The 15,715-nt window shown below is 32.2% G+C and overlaps 1 protein-coding gene across 1 annotated transcript; it reads left to right on the forward strand.

Annotated features, from left to right (window-relative positions):
- The first annotated feature begins 182 nt into the window (after positions 1-182).
- LOC130900997 (cadherin-86C) lies at positions 183-12,166 on the forward strand. The gene is made up of 10 exons (XM_057812036.1): positions 183-340; positions 1,681-1,949; positions 2,022-2,417; positions 2,469-2,733; positions 4,916-5,224; positions 6,303-7,281; positions 7,351-7,774; positions 8,232-8,474; positions 9,033-10,108; positions 10,933-12,166. The coding sequence occupies exons 1-10, from the start codon at positions 328-330 to the stop codon at positions 11,414-11,416; spliced, it is 4,458 nt and encodes a 1,485-aa protein (XP_057668019.1). The 5' UTR covers positions 183-327; the 3' UTR covers positions 11,417-12,166.
- The last annotated feature ends 3,549 nt before the right edge of the window (positions 12,167-15,715 follow it).

A 15,715-nucleotide genomic window follows, 5' to 3' on the forward strand; every position in this document is an offset into this window, starting at 1 on the left:
ATTAATGAGGGCACTCTGTATACTCTTTATATACATACAGCGATAAGGTATAAGTAGTCCATCAAGACAAGACGAATGAAATAGGTCTGATCGTCGATATTCTTTGTGTATGTGTGTAGGTCGTCAGGGTGACCAGCGGACCAGATGACCAATACTTTGATTACCATAAGTGGCAGGTCATGAAAGTGACCGTTAGAGGCGGCCGCAGTTGGTGGTGTAGCACGAGACGTGAATATATAACCCTCTTTCCTATACAGACATGACGCGATACCTAAAGTGCTCTCGTTATGATTTTTTCGTATTTTTGAAAATGGGGCTTTCCACATAATGTTATTGAAAGGTAACAGACGAAAAAAAAAATGATTATATTATCGATGAAATTAAATATTTTAACTTTTAGATTAATACCGAGGTTTATTATGAATTATTATTTACTTAAAAACTTTTTATCTTTTCTTATTTTTATTTCAAATTAGTTTATATCTCGAATTTCTGATTCTTTTCGACTTTTCTTGTACTTTTTCAACATCTTGTAGATTTTTTGAAAACTTTTCGTCTTATAAAACTATAATAATCAATTAATTATGAAGTTAGCAACATTTAACTAGATGCCATGTTGCCAAGTATAATAATTATTAAGAAGATGAACTTTCAAATTTAATAAATAAATAATTATTCGTTTAACATCCCTTATATTAATAATTCATTTTCTCACAACAAATTAATATTATTAAAAATTTTTATTTGAATTAATTTGTTGTGGTCGGCAAATTTAAGGGTCATCTTTTCATCAACAAATCAATTATTGTATTCGTCATAAATTATTCTGAATCAAATTGACACAGTTATTCGAAACGATCGATAAAGAGAAAAAAAAAACTAAAAGCGAACTTAAATACAAACATAATAAAATTATGGTCGTCATTAATTATTATTATTATTATAAAGTTGTTGAACAAACGAAATAATATACTCTATATAACAATATCTTAACCTCCTTGTATGAAAACAAAAAGTGAATTAATCATTCAAATTATGCCATCATTTATTTGATTCATTATATTTGCCTAAATTATAGGAAAAATAAAAAAATCATGCAACATCGCTTTTGATTATTATATTAATAATGTCTGTGAATCATAAAAAATGAAATAATTACGTGTTTTATAAATAAAATGAAAATAATTATGCATTACGCACTCTAATATATATTATAAATAATTTTGTTATAACAAAAACGATTTTTAAAAAACAATTAAATTTAGAGTAATACAAAATCATGATTTTGTTTAATCCTACGCGTTCTAGAAGATTCGTTCCTAATGTTGCCAAGTCTTCTGTCTGCAAGAATATGATAAATAATAAAATAGTACACAACTAATGAATATTAATATGTAATAATATCAAAAACATTCTTTCTAAATTATTGTTTCCTATTATAATATATTAATTATGTGTAATTATATTTATTAATACCTATTTCAAACATTAGAAAAAACGCTTGGCAACTCTGTTTGGCTTGAATCATTCAATCTTGTCATAACTTGGCGGGAATTAAACTGCAGGTTATCGAAGATGGTTATAAACTGTTTCGTTCTTCCTTTAACGTAAATGCCACAATTTCATCTAAATCATGAATCACTGGAAAAGCTGTTGGAAATAATTGATTCATTTTCACAGAATCGCGTGAGACAAATCGTATTAAATATTTTGCTATGCGTTGCTGGTTGTTCCTCATGTGCGGACCACTTCTCGTGAATGGAGTGCCTCGTTTCGACCCGTCTGCTCAATTTAGAGACATTTTAGTACCGGCAGATGCTGCCGTAGGTGCCGTATTTTACAGACTTAGAGCCAGCGATCTAACCTTTGATTATCCTTTGGTGTTTAGTTTACAAGGACAATCAAACAACGTTGAAATTCAAAGTTTGAATTGTAGCAGATTCAATTCGGTGAGTGAATTTATATTTTTAAACTGTACTATACCGGTTGTCCCTTTAATAAGTATGGTTAACTTATTTTAGGTATGTCAAGCGAATGTTATATTAAAAAAACGGTTAGAGGTAGGACGTATTTACGATTTTACGGTAGAAGCGAGAAGCCAAAGAGGCGAATCGGCATTTTTGAATTGTTCGTTTCGTGCTACTAACGCTACGACTCCTTTGGAAAAAATTTTTCCAGGTGCTTTGAGTCTTTTATCGATATCGGAAAGCGCGAGACGGAACACTGAACTAGGAACTATTCGCGCCATCGGAAATTCGTTACTACCCAGAGCGGTGCTACTGGAGTTATGGGGATCGCCGGAATTTAGTCTTCATCAAAAATTATTAAATGATAGAGACGCAGAAGGGACGATTTTGTTATTAAACTCGTTGGATTATGAAAAGAAAACAGTTCATCATCTGACAATGTTAGCAAATGTGAGTTATTTAAATATTCATAATTATCATAAAATTAATGATTGTTTTCAGGATCCTTGGACTAATACTGGTGAAGATAGTAGGAACATAGCAGGTTGGCCGATATTAGTGGCTGTTTTAGACGAACAAGACACTCCCCCTGTATTTACATTAGCTCCACCTACGACAACCCTAAGTCCCAATTTACAACCTGGTGATTTGGTGCTTCGGGTTCACGCCGAGGACGGCGATAGAGGGAATCCAAGAGATATACGGTACGGACTTGTGCCCGAAGATGATCCTTTTGTTACGTTTTTCAGTATTAATGAGACAACTGGTAAGTACCATCTCGAATATATTAACGTTTTTATACTAAACGAGAAAATAGAAAGTTTTAATTGTAAAAAAATATAGATGACAAATTTCTTATTTAGTTTGTTAAAATATAATAGAAATGTAATAGTCTGGTCAAAATAATCGTTGGGTTTGAAATTATCCAATCAAATTGTTTTCTTGAGTAACTTTTTCTCGGTTTCTCAATTATTTTTTTATGTAAACAAAATTGTTTGTTTTAAATTGGAATAAAAACTAATTAACATGATAGTTTTAAGTGAAATTTTGACAGTTGACATCGGCAACATGACGAAAACTAATAAAATAATCATCTTAGTACTGTTAAAGTCAGTTTTTCGTCAAATAGACTTCTTATTACAAACAAAATGGCTACCGATCCAAAATAGTGGTAAATTCACGTATTTTCGTTGAATATTTTCCGTTGTTTCTTTTAAGAGAAAGTGGTGGGGGATATTCGAAACATTTTTCGAAGGGAAATTTTGACAGATGACATCGGCAACATGGCTGAAACTGATAATATAATCATCTTAGTGCTGCTAAAGTCATTTTTTCGTAAAAACGACCTCTTATCACAAAAAAAATGGGTACCGGTTTCAAATAGTGATAAATTCACGTATTTTCGTTGAATATTTTCCGTTGTATCTTTTAAGAGAAAGTGGTGGGGGATATTCGAAACATTTTTTGAGTGAAATTTTGACAGATGACAATATAATCATCTTAGTGTTGCTAAAGTAATTTTTTAGTAAAAACGACCTCTTATCACAAACAAAATGGCGACCGGTTTCAAATCTTGATAAATCCGCATATATTTTGTTAAATATTTTCCGCTGTATCTTTTTACAAAAAGTGGTGGGGGCTATTGCAAAATTTTTTGATTTAAATATGGATAACTTCATTATTATTAGACGGATTTTGATCAATTTGGTGTCGTTGAGAAGGATTTTTCTTAAGCTATCAACTGCGTATTGTCCTGATTGATTTAGATTGCTTGTGTCGCCGCTAGAGGGCGTTTCACGAAAACGCTATAAATAAAACTGATTTTCTCCAAAATAATTCAATAATATGATATTTATTAAACAAAAATCGATAATAATACGTACTGGTGGTGATCAATATTTTTCCTAACCTAAAATATCGCGAAAAAAATTGCATTTTTCAACAATTTAGTTTTTTGTCGATGCATTATCATCATTTTAGTGATATAAAATAATCATGATGATAAATCAGGCGATTTTGTGGATTGAATAATTACAAAACTGTTTTTTTAAACATATTCGGAAATTTACAATTTTTTATTAGATTTTTTTTTCTATGTCAATGAAAGTGTTGTTCTAACATTAAATCACGACAAGGAAATAATTCATTTTCGAATCTATTGTGTGAAACGTCTAAATAGGACTCCATTTGCATATATTCTCCATCCCCTACATACCGGGTGGTAGATTTTCCGGAAGTTGTATATAGAACTTAAACACGATTTTCTTGGATCAATATTTTATATCGTAACGTGAAATTCACGGTTTTTCCATTGCCTTCAGAAACATTTTTCTCTATATACCGGATGTTTGTAACGTAATTTTATCAACTACAATTTGATTTGAAGAAATATTGCTTCTCATACTATTATTTTCTCTAAACGAACAATTTAGACTTTTTTCCCATAATTAAATAAGCACGTATATAATCCAAACACATTTTTTGGTGCTCCCACTATACCAAAATTCACAATTACATATCTGGCACACGTTTCGATACGTAAATTATCGTCTTCGGAGATCGGATGAAGTACGTATTTCATCCACTCAAGTTTTTGATGTTTCTTGACACATATAATGACCCAATGATATATTTTTCTGATTTAGAAACAATTTCAGGCCTGTCTTTGAACGTTTAAATGTTAAAACAAATTTATTTTCATGTATAAACTTTCCCTGTTTTGATTTAGCAAACTAATAAAACTTTCCGGACACGCAAACAACCCTCTGAATAATTCACAACTTATCAGTTAAACTGTTTGTAGTTTTAACGAAAATAAATAAAGTTGGGTATTTTTTTTACAAGTTTTTCATTTATTTTCCTGTTTATTAATTATCCCAAACGAACAAACTCAATTACCGCATTTATGATCGCGTTGAAATTTTTTTTGGTATCGTATTTATTTTCAGGTGAAATTCGTTTAATTCGTCCAATTTCGGAAATTATTTCGTTTTCACACGGCGGTCAACCGCTACTAATGTCTGTGATAGCGGAAGAAGTTCGTTCGAATCCCGAAGAAGCTCCGGCTCAATCTACGACTGTTCAACTGGCTATTATACCGCCTGGAACCGAGGCTGGAAAACCCTCGTTTGGGGCTTTTGAATATAACGCGTTATTAGATGAAAATTCTCCACTAGGGACCGTTCTGGATCTTCCGCAAGCTGAAATTAATATCCAACCAGGCGATGTTGTCACGCTAGATTTATTAAATAATAACGGTATTTATTGTTTTTTTGTTATTTATTTCGATTACTGTCCTGTTTATACACTCCTCCAGCGCGTCTATACAAGTCTCGTCGAAACCTACATAGTTATTTCGATTTAATTATATTTTTTTTCTTGGGAGCTTTTGATATAGCCCCGTATGAAATAGATGCTGATTTAAAATTTCTATTAACAGTTCAAAAGTCTGAAAAGTATAGGTTTTTAAACATTTGTCTTTAATTTAAATATTTATTACGACTAATCCTGAATGGGATCCTGTCTATAGTGAAATCAAACTGTTACTTCACACTCATACAGCACGCGAAATCTCATCACGTCGAAACTTATGTAGTTATTTCGTTTTAATTATTCAGTTTCGTATATACTTTGCATTTAACCCCGTATATTATAGATGCTAATTGAAAATTTCGATTCACAGTTCAAAATTCTAAGAAATATCGATTTTCAAAAAATTTTTTAAAATTTTACTCTTTATTACAATTAACCCTGAATGCGGCCCTATCTATAATGAAATCAAACTGTTATTCATACTCTTACAGCACGCGTAATCTCATCACGTTGAAACTTATGGAGTTATTTTGTTTTAATTATTTAGTTTTATATATATTTTGCATTTAACCCCGTATATTATAGATGCTAATTGACAATTTTGATTCACAGTTCAAAATTATAAAAAAATATCGGTTTTAAATTATTTTTCTCTTAATTTTATTATTTATTACAATTAATCCTGAATGCGGTCCTGTCTTTAGTGAAATCAAACTGTTACTTCACACTCTTACAGCACGCGCATTCTCATCACGTCGAAACTTACTCAGTTATTTCGTTTTAATTATTTATTTTTGTATATACTTTGCATATAACCCTGTATATAATAGATGTTATTTGAAAATTTCGATTCGATACTAGAAAATATCGATTTTAAAACATTTTTTTTTAATTTTACTATTTATTACAATTAGACCTGAATGCGGTCCTGTCTATAGTGTCATCAAGTTGTATGTCACCCTACCACCATGCCCATCTACATCTTGTGTTTATTTATTTCGATTTACTTAGTTTCTTTTGTAGGTACTTTCGATATATTTCCAAAAGTTATAGACGCTAATTCAAAGTTTGAAATAACAATTCGAAATCCCGAATATCTAGATTACGAAGAAAGACAATCAGTGGAATGTTATATAATAGCGAAAGAAGTAGGCGCCGGAAACTACACGACGAAAGCAAAGTTGACAGTAATTTTAAATGACGTCAACGATAACCCCCCGAAATTTACCGAAGACAAATACTATGCAACCGTTCAGGAGCACGTCCGAATCGATACTCAAATATTAGTAGTCGAAGCCGATGATATCGATAAAAAATCGAGAAGTGAAATTCGATATATCAACCTAACGGGCGAAGGGAGCGAATTGTTCCGATTAGATCGAGATACGGGGTTGATAACCGTTGCGGATTCGATAAATTTAGACGCCGAGATTCGCCCCGTGATAAATTTACAAGTAGAAGCCGCTGATGAAAACGGAGAAGGACTCAAAACTCTTAGTAACATCGAAATAAAATTGACAGATATCAACGATAACCCGCCGATATTCGTTAAAGAAATATACGAATTTATTCTAAATTCGGACAGGACCGGATTCACCACTCGGGCTATAATTAAAGCCTCAGATAACGATATCACGTCACCGAATAACGAAATACATTACGAAATTATTAATTTACCGGAAAATTTGTACGTAGATGAAAAATCCGGGGAAATATTAGTGACGAAAAGTTATGATATAGAGGATGTCGTACTATTAAAAGCGAGAGCTTGGGATGGAGGAGTACCGAGGTTATATAGTGAAAGTGAGGTTAGGATTTATCCGCCGGAAGGACATTCTAGAAAAATGGTTTTTATTATACCGGGTGCTAACCCGGACAAAACGATCGTGGCGGATACTTTGAAAGCTTTGACAGGAGGTAAAGTGTCAATTGACAGAATAAGACCGTATACAGGTGACGAACCTGGTGCTACGTACGTCGCCAACGATGATGATAGAGAAAGGTAAGACAATTGTTTGCCCGCAGCATTGCCAATTTTCCATATGAATTTTTTGATAAAAATTGATTTCAGGAGCGTCGTCGAAGCGACGGTGACGTTCTCGAAAGGATCCGTCATCGATTTGAACGAAATCAATAGAATAATCAACGAAAGAATCGAAGAACGTCGCGTGAAAGAAAAAGAAATCATCAGAATACGAGAAAGTAACGCCGGTAATTTGACATGGTTGTTAATTTTGTTTCTCGTTCTTCTTCTGATCGCTATCGTCATCATGATAATCTGTTGCGTGTGCAGACAGTGCCCTCTGTACAATTACGCGTTCCATAAACGTAAAATTGTTACGCCAGTCGTAGAAAAAATAGAAAGAGTACACGTTATAGGTACCGGTGATGGTAGGGATAATAAATCGGTGCAAGTGGCCGAATGGTTCGGAAGGAGAGAAGCCTGGACGCCGGAACAACTCGATGTTGAAGCTGAGTCGTTGAGAAAACATGAGGTTAGTTATTTTATCGGATTCAACATTTGAATTAAACTTTTTAGGCTATTTGATAGAATAGTTTATATTTTGGCTCCATTTGTAATCGTCTAGAAGTTTTGTTCGTCTAAATTTTGGCTCCATCTATAATTTTCTAGATGTTTTGTTCGTCTAAATTCTTGCTCCATCTATAATTGTTTGGAAATTCTATTCGTCTACAGTCTGGTTCCCATCTTCAATAGTCTGCAAGTCCTCTTCGTCTAGATTATGGCTCCATATAGAAATGTCTGGAATTTCTGTTCATCTGTAGCCTGGCTCCACCTATACTCGGATGGAATCCTATTATTCTAGACTCTGGCATAAAGTTTTCTAGAGGTCCCATTTATCTAAATTTTGGCTCCATCTATAATCATCTGGGTTTATTCGTTTAGATTATTGGTTCCATCTTGAACTCGCGCTAATTAATGGAATTTTCCAGGTTGACAGAGGCTCCGATCGAGGCGGTATGAAAAAGACGATAAGACAAACCGATATTCAACAGGAACCTTCCCGTGATCCATTTTATATTAGGGAAGGTAACGCAGACATATTGAGACTCATCACCAGAGGGGGGGAACCACAACATGCAGTAAATTTGACGAACGGTCAACAATATATGCCAGTCGACAGCGGAAAAGATATTCTCATGAGAAGGTTCATAGAACAACAACAAAGATCGCAGGTGTGTTACTTATAATTGTCATTCACAGGTTTCATGACACGCACCTATAATTAGTTCAACAAAACGTACTCATAATTAGTTCTACAAAACGCACTTCGATAAAAAGATCAACGAAACGTACTTGCAATAAGCTCAAAAGAACGTACTTATAAGAAGTTCAACAAAACGCACTTTAAAATAATAAGTTTAGCAAAACGCACGTAAATTCAACGAAACGTACTTTAAGCAAAGGTCAACAGAACGTACTTACAATAAGTTCGACAAAACGACCCTACAATACGTTCAATCAAACGCACTTTAATAATAAGTTTAACAAAACGCACTCATAATAGGTTCAACCAAACGTACTTACAATAAGCTCAACAAAACGACACTACAATATGTTCAATAAAACGCACTTAAAATAGAATCAGCAAAACGCACATACAATATGTTCAACAAAACGTACTCATTTAAGATGACAATTAGATACGTTTGTCAATACAAAACGCATTTCGATGTTTAGAATCGTGTTTTTCAGTAAAATTGTATCAATAATGTTATACATTTACATTTTAGGTTATCTTACCTAATGCCGTGAGAGCGCAAAGCGAACAAGAGCTGTTGGAAGCTTCTCTGCGTCAACAGAACGCGTTATTACGTCAAATACTTTTAGATCGCGAGAGAGACCTGCGTCTAGAAACTCAATCACTTCCGGCTGGTACACAAACCGATCACGACGCCGGAACTCAAACGGAACCGGAATTAATGAGACCGCCGAAACGAGAAATCAGATCGGACAACGATCAAAGTGATTATAGCGACGAAGAAGATGAATTGGCCATAATTAAAGCGAAAGCTAAGAGACGAAACGGACGTAAAATTAACGTTCGGCGAAAAATCAAAACGCCCATACAAGAAGAAGTCGAATCGGAAATAGAACATCCCCTTAGACAAACGGATTTATACAGAGAGGAACTTCCTCATAGACAAACAAACATATATAGAGAGAATGATTCTCATAGAGAAAGTGAATTGTATAGAGAGACTGAATTTCACAGACAATCGGTAGATAATGGAGACGGCGATCGACATAGACAAACGGAATCGTATAGAGGGACTGGATCACATAGACAAAGGGATTCGTATGTAGAGGGTAATCATCATGGACACACGGAATCACGTAGAGAAAGCGATTCTCATAGACAAAAGGATTTTCATATAGAGGGTGATCCTCGTAGGCAAACGGAATCGTATAGAGGAGGTGATTCTCATAGACAAAGGGATTCGTATAGAGAAGACGATTCTCATAGACAAATGGAATTGTATGGAGGAAGTGTGAGACGGAAAAAATCTTCAAAATCGAGTGGAACTCATTCTTCAAAATCGGAATTGAAGAAAGAGATATTGGAAGAGTTGTTGGCTTCGTTAGAACAAAGTTATGACGACAGCGATAGTGGGGAACGATATTATAAAGGAAAGGAAGAATCTAGGTACAAGAAAAAACGTTTATTTTCCGACGACAGTTTGGAGGTTAGTCCTAAATCGGACGAAAAGACCAGTACGGATTCCAATAATCACAAATACCATTCGGAATCAGATTTGAGATTATTTTCATCGAAAAATCGACGAAAATCTTCCGGTAGTTCGAATACGTAAGTATCAGTTTATAGGTTATGTCATAAACATTTTTATTCAATATTAGCACCATCTATGAGAGGGAGGTATTACAATAAACCTTCAAATTGTGTCAAAATACATTCATTACAGTGTTACCGTTAGTTACTATATTACGAAAATTTGTATAAAATTTATTTACATCACCTCGTATATTGATTACAACGATATATTTTCGAAAAAAAAAAAAATTCTGTATTATTTACTGCGTTGAAATTCATTACGTGATTATTTTTTTATAATAGATTATAACAAAAAGATCTTGAATTTATCTTCTTTTTAATTGGTTTCTGGTGATTTTTTTCATATTCCAAGGTCATATTATTTCGTAAAAATCACACATTAAAACAACAAGCCCTCAACATTTTGTTTCTAACACATTATCTCTTAAAAAAAAATAGCATTGGCAACAGCGGATAACAAAATGTCAGTTTAAAACGCGGGAAAGTTCGCCAGACCGTTCTCGTGTGAATATCTGTTATTTATAGGTTAATCCACTATCGCACACCGCTCAGGTTACCGTGAAAATAATTTTTATAAAAAAAAACATTTGCAAAATATCGTGGGCGATGTGGCATCAGCGGTAAACTTATCTAAGTTTAAAAAACATTGATGATCCTAGATCGCAACGGGCGGCGGTAGATCGTTTCAAACATTGTTCCCCACCTCTATCGTCCTCGAATTCAGTTTTTTCCCAAAAATAACGATATTAAAAATAACAGCTGCAAAATATCGCCACCAGCATAATATTAACTTTCTGAACACCTTGTATAAATTAATAACACATCTATTCGTATTTCAGTACCGCTCAACTCAAATCTAAAAGTCAGTTCGATCTGAGTGAAGTTGTCGGGGAGAAAAAAGTTAAAAAAAGTTCGAAACGTGCGACTGGGGGTGCCAGATATATGGATTGGTACAAAAAACCCCAAAACACCGACAACAGTAATAAAGAAACTCAAAAAACTAACAAAAAACAAAAATCCAGTAGCAAAAAACCCGCAAAAGGTACAAAACCATCGGTTAGTTCACGTTTATTACTAGATACCGAGTCTAGTAGGAATAAAAAAATCGATAATAAAAAAGAAGCAGCCGGACCGGATCATCCGTTATTACAGCATTCGGAATATAGGTACGAAGCGCCGTATACGAAGAAACCGGAAGAAGATAACGATTCTGGTATAGCGTTGACCAAACCGCCGATAACGCAGAAGAAGAGCGTGTTTACAATAGCTTACGATGACGTACATACCAATCAACTTAGAGCAGACAGTACTACATCACCTTAAATACTTACATATCAGTAATATATTTTTTTGACACCTTGTTTGAACTTATTTATTTAAATTTTATCTTAACTTCCAATATAACCCGTATAAACAATGTGTATTAGTAACGAGGTCATTTAGCCGACGCCATATTGAATCGGCGAGAAAAGTGACGTGTAACCATAGATAACTTGTAAGTAGGGAAGTTCTGATTTGTTGAGTAATAATTGTGGATTTATTATGTGTTCTATTCATAATAAATAATCATCAGAATTGGTATACGAGATTTTTTTTTAGTAATTATAGTTTTATGTTATCTAATTATAATAACTTTGAAAATAAGTAAAATCTATTTGAAGTATTTTCAATATGGCGTCGATACACGAATTTCTAAGCGAATCGAACATCAGGCTTCGTTGCCAGATTTATTTTTTAATTTGGGGTTGAAATTTGTCATAATTTCGTGACATTTCGCTAGATTTAGTTGTTGGTTTATCAATCGAAATGACCTTGAACCGTTGATATCTTTTTTATTTTATTTCAAATATCAACAAGAGTTTTGTAAAGCTTTATGTTTGCTTAGAAGATATCTTTTAAGGACTTTAATGTTCTGTTTGCTCTAAGCGGTTATCAAAATGTATTTTTATATTCAAATCTATGTCATATTCTGTAAATAGACGGTTCAATGAACTCGTTTCTCTATATTCATATGAATAATTTTATTTGCGAAACTGGTTGTATTATTAAAAAAAAATAAATAATTTTTATAGTATTTTTATTTGATTTAACGAAACCTTCAACGATAAAAATCCATAAAATTCGACGTCATCGAACTAATACAGAATTTTAAACCGCCAACTACATTTCACAAACTCGAATGGTTTTGTTCTTTTGAGTAAACTGATTATTATTAATTGGTGGTTCAAAATTATCGATTCGATTTTTTTTTAACGATAAATTTAGATAAAAAATATGATTAATATTAATTAGGGATGGTAATAGGAAATAGTGTGATTACTATAACGATTGTATCGATTAAAACAAATTTTTGGTCGAATATGTACAGAAATTTAAAATATTTTGACTAAATTCTTTCATTTTTTCGATTATTTTAGTTAGTTTGACAAAATTATGTTTGGTTCGAATTGTTTTCACTTTATTATGGTTAATATGATTCAAATTCAGTTTTCTTTTATTTAATTTGAGCAGATTTTAGCATGTCTTGAGAAATTTTCACTTTATTTAAATTTGTTTTTATTCGTTTTCAACCGATTTTACTTACTTTTCAGTAGTTCTAAATTAATTTCAGCTGTATAATTTTCACTTTATTTCAACTTGCAGTTTTAAGGTAATTTATGCTACATTGAACAGTTTTCACTTTATCTCAACTGCTTTTTCTATGTTTCCAGCCATTTTCTAGTATTTCTAAGCTAATTTCAGTGGTATTGAATAGTTTTCACTTTATTTCAACTTGTTTTCTTCCGCTTTCGGTCCTTTTCACTCATTTTATAGCAGTTTCAAGGTAATTTTTGCTACATTGAAAAGTTTTCACTTTATTTCAATCGCTTTTTTTGTTTCCAGACATTTTCTAGTATTTCTAAGCTAATTTTAGCTGTATTGAATAGTTATCATTTCTTTTCATCTGTTTTTCTTTGTTTCCACCCAATTTCTACTAGTTCTCAGCTAATTTCACCTGCATTGAACAGTTTTCATTGTATTTCAATTTGTTTTCTTTCGTTTACAGTCCCTTTTAATTCAATTTCTATTAGTTCTAAGCTAATTTCAGTTATATGAAACAGTTTTCACTTTATTTCAATTTATTTTCCTTTGATTTCAGCCCCTTCACTCATTTTATAGCAGTTCTAAGCTAATTTTTGCTGCATTGAACAGTTTTCACTCTATTTCAACTAGTTTCTTTCCGTTATCAGTCCTTTTAACTCATTTTCTTTCAGTTCTAAGGTGTTTTCAGGAATATGGAACAGGTCACACTTTATTTCAACTTGTTTTATCAATTTTCATCCTTTTCACTCATTTTATAGCAGTTTAAAGCGAATTTCTGCTGCATTGAATAGTTTTCACTTAATTTCAAATTGTTTTCTAGGTTCTAGACTAATTTTTGCGACATTGACCAGTTTTCACTTTATTTCAATTCGTTTTCAGCCCTTTTCACTTAATATTTTTAGCTCTGAGATAATTTCAGGTGTATGAAACAGTTTTCACTTTATTTCCCTTTGTTTTCAGCTCCTTTTACTAATTTTATAGCAGTTTGAAGATAGTTTTGCTACATTGAATAGTTTTCACTTTATTTCAACTTGTTTTCTTCTGTTTTCATCCTTTTTCACTTATTTTTCAGCAGTTTAAAGCTAATTTCTGCAGCATTGAAAACTTTTCACTTTAATTCAACTAGATTTCTTCTGTTTTTAGTACTTCTCACTCATTTCTTAGCTAATTCTGTATTTAAAACAGTTTTCAGTTTTATTTGAATTGGTTTTTCTTTGTTTTCAGCCGATTTCATACATTTTCGAGTGGTTCTAAAGTAATATCAGCTGTAATGAATAATTTTCACTTAATTTCAACTCATTTTTCTCAATTTTCAACCCCTTTCACTCATTTTATAGCAGTTCTATTTGATTTCAGTACAATTCCAGACGGTTTTTTCTATGTTCCAGTAGTTTTTTTTCTTAAACATTTTCAATACATCCTAATTATTTTTGCTTGCTTCCACTTAGTTTATAAGTGTTTTCACTCGTTCTAACTGTCTAAACACATACCCACTGGTAAAAGTTTGAGAGTCACTGATTTAACAAAAGTTTTATTGGAAAATTATTTTTATTAATTACGTCGAAGCGAATACGCTCATATTATTACTTCCTTGTTTAAAAAAAAAATCGATTTTATTATAAAACGATTCGTGAGTCGACTCGCCATTGTCTGGATATTCTTCAATAACGATAATTGTTGGCGTATTATACAATCAAAAGAATTGTCCTTGACCCTGCTTACTAACCCATTCGCTTTCTGGTAACCAAACCAATCGTACGTGTACTCCAAAACTAATTATTTAACTAACTATATTCTGTTTTGGTTAATTTGTTGTTTGTTTTCGTTCTAAACTTTCGTAAACAATATAATAAATAAAACGGTGAGGTTAAACGTCAATAATATATTTGCGGTGATGCCAAACTTTCATCCTTTATCTCGATTGTATCTATATCAAGAGGAAAATAATAAAGGTAGCGCTGTTTGTTACTATGTTTCGAACTAAAAATCAGTGACAATACTGAATTATCGTGAAAATAGACGAATCGAATAAAAAGTACCCAGATGGGTTTTTTTAATTTTATGTTATGCGCGCCTTTGACGTGTCTGCGTCACCCCCGCACACCTGCCACAACATGCGGGTGCAGGGTACGAGACCCTTTTCTTTGGACTTCACAAGACACAAGACAGATAATATATACTCGGTGGGGGACATCCTTGTCATGTCTAAATAAAGTATTTCATTATACGAGGATATTTCTACATCTTTTTTTTGTCGAAATATTAGAATTAGTAAATTGATTTGGGAGCGAAGTAATTTTTTGTATGATCCTCGTATAAACGACCATACCTTTCACTATTTCTATTAGTGATAGAAAGTAAACTAACGATTGTTTTTGTTCAAGTTTGAAATTTAACCAGTTCAAGTTCAAATATGTTTATAAAAATAGTGTTAACTTATTTAATAGAGATGGGTTAAAATTTAAATAACAGGAAAACTGTTATTTTGGAGTTTCATATACTTTTGTTTGTTTTATTAGTTAATTTAACAGATTTTAATATTCTTTTGAGTTTCCTTTCCAATTTTTATCCATTATAAAGAAGGTTAAAATTTCCAATATCAGCGAAATAGCATCTCGTAGTTCCAGTAACTATAAACAGTTTTTTTGGAGCTTTGAATAATTTTTAAAGTTTCATTCGTTATTTCAACTGTTTTTATGCTGATTTTCATTTATTTTCAGCTAATTTTTGAATTTTTTTATTCAATTATAGAGATGGGTCGCATTTTAAATAACAATTAACTGTTATTTTGGAATTTTAATCAATTTTCGTTATTTTAAATGATTCTATGCTAATTTTCATTTATTTACATCTTATTTTCGAAATTCTTATTCATTTATAGAGATGGGTCATATTTTAAATAACCATTAACAGTTATTTTGTAGTTTTGATTGATTTTCCTAGTTTTATTCGTTATTTTAACTGTTTTTTGCCGATTTTCATTTATATACAGCTAATTTTCAAAATTTTTATTTGATCCTAGATATGGGTCGCATTTCA

The sequence above is a fragment of the Diorhabda carinulata genome, chromosome X, assembly GCF_026250575.1.
Source record: "Diorhabda carinulata isolate Delta chromosome X, icDioCari1.1, whole genome shotgun sequence".
Taxonomy (NCBI): domain Eukaryota; kingdom Metazoa; phylum Arthropoda; class Insecta; order Coleoptera; family Chrysomelidae; genus Diorhabda; species Diorhabda carinulata.

Excerpts from the sequence above, each read along its gene's own strand:
- LOC130900997 (XM_057812036.1), top strand. Across the intron at positions 5,225-6,302 it reads AGATTTATTAAATAATAACG|GTACTTTCGATATATTTCCA; the intron begins GTATTTATTGTT and ends TTTCTTTTGTAG. Across the intron at positions 8,475-9,032 it reads AACAACAACAAAGATCGCAG|GTTATCTTACCTAATGCCGT; the intron begins GTGTGTTACTTA and ends TTTACATTTTAG.